Source organism: Trichomycterus rosablanca, chromosome 5 (assembly GCF_030014385.1).
Source record: "Trichomycterus rosablanca isolate fTriRos1 chromosome 5, fTriRos1.hap1, whole genome shotgun sequence".
Classification (NCBI taxonomy): domain Eukaryota; kingdom Metazoa; phylum Chordata; class Actinopteri; order Siluriformes; family Trichomycteridae; genus Trichomycterus; species Trichomycterus rosablanca.
Window position 1 is genome coordinate 42,464,183 of NC_085992.1, and position 7,352 is coordinate 42,471,534.

Here is a 7,352-nt window from a genome sequence, read left to right on the forward strand (position 1 = left end):
GTCAGTTTTACTGCAGTGCTGAGAATGATCCAACACCTAAATAATACCTACTCTGTGGTGGTCCTGTAGGGGTCCTGATCATTGAAGAACAGCATGAAAGGGGGCTAACAAAGTATGCAGTGAAACAGATGGACTACAGTCAGTAACTGTAGAACTACAAATTGCTTCTATATGATAAGTGTAGCTGATAAAATGGACAGTGAGTGTAGAAACAAGGAGGTGGTTTTAATGTTATGGGTGATCGGTGTATATAAGTGATTTACCACCACTGAGCATTTAACTATTTTTTGTAGTTTTTAGATTTATACTATCTGGAGGTCATACCACCTGACATGATAAAATGAACCAGCAAAAACATGACACATGATATTTTTATAGCAACACAATTAAGAAAAGTTTATCTGGATTTGCTGTTTTAGTTGCATTGATTGTGCATTATAACATCCTTTTTGTAAATCCGTACATTCTAGATCAGTTTTTTAATAAATTGTATATTATTTATGTATGGATATGCACAGGACATACATGTTCACAAACCACTTAGCTGTAATGCAGCACTGACACATAAATATAAATAATATATATTTATTTTTTATTTATAACTTTATTAGTTTGTTTCTTATTAGTTTGATATCTTATCCATATTGGAGAAATGTGCTGCTGTTTGTAATGAAGACTGCTACATGAAATATTGCTGTATTTACTCTCTAATAAAAACAGAACTGTAGTGTGTCTTGTAATGTATAGTTAATTGAGATTAAATTGTCTGTAGATTATTACATGTATTACAGTTTAATATAGATTCTGATGGTGAGCTAAATTAAACTGAAAACCAAAACCAAACACCTTGCACTTTTTTATTGTGTGGTATTAAAGCAGCTATTTCTAAACATGAATGTTTATGCTGCTGTATTTTTTTTTTGTTTCACATGCCTGTTAGATAATCAATAACACAATCAGTAATCCAGGGCATATGGGAGCCTTCCAGGTTGTGACATCACAATCTAGCTGAAAGGCATTACATTTGCATTTTCGGCATTTAGCAGATGCTTTTATCCAAAGCGACTTACAGTCTAAGCAATTCAGGTTTAAGGGCCTAGCTCAAGAGCCCAACAACCTTGCAGTGGTGGGGTTCGAACCAGCGACCATCTGCTTACTAGTCCAGTACCATAACCACTAGGCTACAACTGCCCTGCTTTGTTGTCCAAATCTTCCAGCAAAGAAGGGAAAAGGTACTGGTGTAGCATTCAACTTTATATAAATCTTTAAATAACTAAATTATGTTTTTGTTTTAGCAATAAGCATGACTAAAACATCTGAATAGCACTGTCGCCTCACAGCAAGAAGGTCCTGTTTTTGATCCCCAGGTGAGCTGGGTCCTTTGTGTATGGAGTTTGCATGTTCTCTCCATGTCTGCTTGGGTTATCTCTGGGAGCTCTGGTTTCCTACCACAGTCCAAAAACATGCAAGTGAGGTAAATTGGAGATACTAAATTGTGCATGACTGTGTTTGACAGTAAAAAACTTGTGAACTGATGAATCTTGTGTAACGAATAATTACCGTTTCTGTCATGAATGTAACCAAAGTGTAAAACATGACGTTAAAATCCTAATAAATAAATAAATACAACACCTAAACTTTTACCTTATATACACCAATTAGGCATAACATTATGACCACTTTCCTTACTGACTGGTCTGCGGCTATGCAGCATATGCAACAAACTTCAATGCACTGTGTATTCTGACACCTTTCTATCAGAACCAGCATTAACTTCTTCAGCAATTTGAGCTACAGTAGCTCGTCTGTTGGATCGGACCACACAGGCCAGCCTTCGCTCCCAACGTGCATCAGTGAGCCTTGGCCGCCCATGACCCTGTCACCGCTTTACCACTGTTCCTTCCTTGGACCACTATTGATAGATACTGACCACTGCAGATCGGGAACAAGAGCTGCAGTTTTGGAGATGCTCTGACCCAGTTGTCTAGCCATCACAATTTGGCCCTTGTCAAACTCGCTCAAATTCTTACGCTTGTCCATTTTTCCTGCTTCTAACACATCAACTTTGAGGATAAAATGTTCACTTGCTGCCTAATATATCCCACCCACTAACAGGTACCATGATGAAGAGCTAATCAGTGTTATTCACCTGTCAGTGGTCATAATGTTATGCCTTGTCGGTGTATAATCACACTATTTCTTGTAATTCTTTCTGTGAGACGGTGAACTGTAATGTACAGTGTTTGGACAAACACTTTTTCTTGAAATAATAATAATATTTATTAATAAATAAATGTGTTCACATACCTCTGGACAAAAATTTAGTGAGATTGAGATCAGGGAATGTTATTAGGGTGTATAAACCATTGTTCCAAAGCCTTGTTTACGACGCGTTACTGTTGCTATAGAAACTACAAACACAGGACCGTGCGAAGTTGTTTACTGAACTTAGGACATTTGTTTCAGGGTTTATTTGTTTGGGGTTTATGATTACTGCTGATGAAGATTAAATGATGCCCCAGTCTTCACTCGTCACTATTAGATATGGACCTTACGAATCATGTGGAGTGGTTGATCACAGGACTTTCTGCCTGGAGGGATTACAGGGTATTTTACACTAATTTTTTGAAGGTTATCAGTGTGTCTGTGTGTGTGTGTGTGAGAAAGAGAGAACACTCACTGTCCATTTTATCATCTCCACTTACCACATAAAAGCACTTTGTAGTTCTACAATTACTGACTGTAGTCTATCTATTTCTCTACATACCTTTTTAGCCTGCTTTCACCCTGTTCTTCAATGGTCAGGACCCCCCACAGGACCACCACAGAGTATTTATTATTTAGGTTGTGGATCATTCTCAGCACTGCAGTGACACTGACATGGTGGTGGTGTGTTAGTGTGTGTTGTGCTGGTATGAGTGGATCAGACACAGCAGCGCTGCTGGAATTTTTAAACACTGTGTCCACTCACTGTCCACTCTATTAGACACTCCTACCTAGTTGGTCCACCTTGTACATGTAAAGTGAGAGACGATCGCTCATCTATTGCTGCTGTTTGAGTTGGTCATCTTCTAAACCTTCATCAGTGGTCATAGGACGCTGCCTACAAGACGCTGTTGGCTGGATATTTTTGGTTGGTGGACGATTCTCAGTCCAGCAGTGACATTGAGGTGTTTAAAAACTCCAGCAGCGCTGCTGTGTCTTATCCACTCATACCAGCACAACACACACTAACACACCACCACCATGTCAGTGTCACTGCAGTGCTGAGAATGATCCACCACCCAAATAATACCTGCTCTGTGGTGGTCCTGGGAGAGTCCTGACCATTGAAGAACAGCATGAAAGGGGGCTAACAAAGCATGCAGAGAAACAGATGGACTACAGTCAGTAATTGTAGAACTACAAAGTGCTTCTATATGGTAAGTGGAGCTGATAAAATGGACAGTGAGTGTAGAAACAAGGAGGTGGTTTTAATGTTATGGCTGATCGGTGTATATAACAAGTGGTTTCTCCAAATTCAACACCAAAAGCCACTTTTACTGACTTTTGTCTTAATGAATTGATCTTGTTTGCTTGATTTAAATAGCTTTAGGTTTGTTAGTTTTGTTAATAAGCCCAATAAACCCAGTTTTTTATACACACATACATATTTAACACTTTGGTATAGCACCTTTTGATTCCATTGAGTCTTTTCGGGTAGGACACTGTCATCATGGTACATCTCGACTTCCAACAGTTTTTTTTTCTTTTTATTTCAAATTCTATTTCAAGGTAAAGTTTAAAGTTCAATTTCAAATGGCAGTACATTTGACCAATCACATCTTTCCTCTGAATGGGTGAGCTTTATTAGCTTTATTATTGCTGTGGGGCACATGTGTAACATAGAATTGTTAATAGCGATGGTTCTGCATAGATATGTTTAAGAGTAAGCCTTTTTGGAAGCACCTACAGTTGCAAGTAAAAACGACCCTTACAAGCTTCAAACACTTAGATTTGAGCAGTTTGGTACACAGTTCATAGCAGTTTCTTTTAAGTGCCATCAGATTAAATGTAGAGTGTACTGTATGTTAACTGGCAATTTCAGGCCTTTCCACAAATATTTAAGGTTTAAGCGTGGACTTTGGCTGGGCCACTTAAGGGCATTCAGAGACTGGAAATCTCAACTGTTCCTCTAGTGTAAGTATGCAATCATTCAGTATGTTTTTGACTGCATGAATCCATCCCTCAGTTTACTGCATTTAACCATAGTGATGATTTTAGTCAAGTTGTGTTTCTTGTCAGACATAGCATTTGCTGTTCTGCTCAAAAAGTTCAAAAGACTTTTTTCCTCATGTTAAGTTCTATACAAGTGATTTAGCACATTTCAAGTGGGCTGTCATATATGCCTTTTTCTTTAGTGGCTTTCTTCTTTGCCCACTTTGCCATAAATGCCTGATTCATAGTGTGCTGCAGTGGTGGCTGTCAATCCAACACGATTCCCATCTTGGCACAGAACATTTGGAGCTCTTTTGAAGTGACAATTAGAGTTATTTACCTCCCTGACCAAAGCCATTCTATCCAGATATCAATTTAGCCAGACAGCCAAATCTAGGAAGGTTCAGGGTTGTACCAAGCTACTTCGATTTCAAAATTATAGGAACACTAGAAATTCCACAAATCGATCACAAAGATCCACAGACAGTTCATTGGACATCATGGCTCAGTTTTTTTTCCCCTGACAATGCAGTGTAAATTGTGGGCCCTTCTAGAACCAGGTGTGTGTCTTTCCAAACTATGTCCAATCAACCCAAATTGCAACAGGTGGAGTTCTAGACACATCTCAATGATGATAATGAAAGCAAATAGGATGCACCCGGCAGTAAAAGGTATGAATAATCTTTAATACATTTTCAAAAACTCCAAAAATATCTTTTCACTTCATCCTTGTGGGTGATTAAGTGTGGATTGATGAATAAAAATGGCAATTATATACATTCAAAGTCAAAGCCACAACACAATAAAATGTGCAAAGGGAGGTCTTATTACTTACTGAATCCACAGTAAATATATTTATAAAAGCTTTTAATTAAAGTCATTAGAAATACTGCCAACCAACTCCACTCCCCCTTATAATCTATTTCTTTTTCAAATAAATGTGTGTGGTTAAAAAAAACCGAATTGGTTAGATTTGTTTTCTGTGGTCTACACCACGTGAAATGATTTTGCTGTCTCTGTTTTCTCTCCATTAGCGGTACTGACAGATTATGGGTACGCATGTATTCTTGAGAAGACAGCTGACAGGAACCAAATGGAGCTGGTGGTTAATGGAGAACATGTGTATAAATGCAACATTACTAAGCTGGAGTTTGGTAATAATAACCTTTATTTAATAATCCATATTGCATTACATTTATATTACCTCTTCAAATTTAGTCAAATCACTAATCTAGGATATTGCTGTGGTTTAAAAAGCACGGGTGTAATGCAAATTGTACATTGCTTTTGTCCATATATAGCTATTAAATTGCAAAGTTTAAAACTTGTTGAGCAATTTACCAAATTTATCTTTGGGTACAGCTATAGTAGTCACACCCAGGCTTGATTACTGATCATGTACAGAATATTTTACCTTTGGCTTAAGGTTAGTAAGATCAGCATTGGACATTATGGCAACATTAACACATTATGGTGATAGGGTTTTTCCCCTACTTTGATTTAAAACCGTTTAAACTGTTTGTCAAATATGGGAAAGGGGGGGGGGGATACTTTCTTCAGAACTGTGAACAGGGTTGAGTGCTAAAGTGATTTTTAATGAAATAATTTTTAATTAAATGGCATTAATTCAATAATCATTATCTGTTTTGACATCAATATATCCTGGTCAATGTCACTGTGGGTCTGATTCACTGTGTGAAAGGCAGGAAACATCCTGTACAGGTCACAAGTCTTTTACAGGCAGACACACATACACATTTACATAACTGCTATTGGTCTGAATGCATATTTTTGGACTTGAGAGAGGAAACCGAATACTCACATGAATACAGGGAGAACATACAAACTCCACACAGCAAGGACCCTGACCGCTTGCCTGGGAAATCAAATCCAGGCCCTGCTTGCTGTAAGGCGATATTAGCCACTGTGCCACCGTCCCATTTTTTTTTTTTTTCAATTACACAGAAACAGTATTGTAATATTAGGCTACAACTTTGTTAACTGCTTTAATACCAGAGGCTGTCTGTCCTAATAAAATGTAATTGCATAATCAAGCAATTAAACAGCATTTTAAGACTGGATATACACAGACGAGGCATAACATTATGACCACTGACAGGTGAAGTGACTAATTATCACTTCTGATTATCTCTTCATCACGGCACCTGTTAGTGGGTGGGATATATTAGGCAGCAGGCGAACATTTTATCCTCAAAGTTGATGTGTTAGAAACAGGAAAAATGGCGTAAGAAAAAAAGCGTAAGGATTTGAGCGAGTTTGACAAGAGCCAAATTGTGATGGCTAGACGTCTGGGTCAGAGCATCTCCAAAACTGCAGCTCTTGTGGGGTAGGAAGGAACAGTGGTAAACTGGTGACAGGGTCATGGACGGCCAAGGCTCATTGATGCACTTGGAGAGCGAAGGCTGGCCCGTGTGGTCCGATCCAACAGATGAGTTACTGTAGCTTAGATTGATGAAGTTAATGCTGGTTCTGATAGAAAGGTGTCAGACTCCATGCCTCGACGGGTCAGGGCTGTTTTGGCAGCAAAAGGAGACCAACACAATATTAGGAAGGTGGTCATAATGTTATGCCTAATTGGTGTATATACCTATATCGCATTAATATAATTAATATGGCTCACAGGTGTTTTCTTTACTAGGTGGTGATGGACAGCTTGATCCACTATGTCAAGAAGCGATAGATGCAGTAAGGAATGCAGACCAACAACACCATATATGATATAGACATACAAACAAACATATACAGATAACAAATACAGACTTCATTATATTATTCCTAATTAGCATGTGGCCCTTTATCGTTAAACAGCTATTGGTGATTTGCAAGAGGTTTATTTATGCAGGTAAGAAGTTACTAACAATCTGTAAAATACATTATTATATGTCAACCCAAGCCGGACTTTATAAATTCATTTTCACATGTAGTCATCTCGTCACAGCTGGGGCGAGCCTCAATAAGCCTCAGTAAAGACTTATAAAACACAAACAAAAAAAATAAAAATATAACACAGACTGATGTCAGTCACTGTGAAACATATTTACGTTCTTATAAGTTTTAATGAGAGAAAAGTGTACAGTAAATAAACCCCAGAGAAGTGAATCCAGCCAAGACTATAAATTAGCAGACACCGGCAT

The 7,352-nt window shown here is 38.1% G+C and overlaps 1 protein-coding gene across 1 annotated transcript; it reads left to right on the plus strand.

The window, feature by feature from the left end:
• The first annotated feature begins 2,513 nt into the window (after window positions 1-2,513).
• c5h10orf53 (chromosome 5 C10orf53 homolog) lies at window positions 2,514-6,940 on the plus strand. The gene is made up of 3 exons (XM_062995244.1): window positions 2,514-2,607; window positions 5,232-5,351; window positions 6,857-6,940. Exons 1-3 carry the CDS (start codon window positions 2,514-2,516, stop codon window positions 6,934-6,936), a joined length of 294 nt encoding a protein of 97 aa, XP_062851314.1. The 3' UTR covers window positions 6,937-6,940.
• Window positions 6,941-7,352: the final 412 nt, after the last annotated feature.

Excerpts from the sequence above, each read along its gene's own strand:
- c5h10orf53 (XM_062995244.1), top strand. The coding sequence starts at position 2,514 with ATGCCCCAGTCTTCACTCGTCACTATTAGATATGGACCTTACGAATCA. Across the intron at positions 2,608-5,231 it reads CTGCCTGGAGGGATTACAGG|CGGTACTGACAGATTATGGG; the intron begins GTATTTTACACT and ends TCTCTCCATTAG. Across the intron at positions 5,352-6,856 it reads CATTACTAAGCTGGAGTTTG|GTGGTGATGGACAGCTTGAT; the intron begins GTAATAATAACC and ends TTTCTTTACTAG.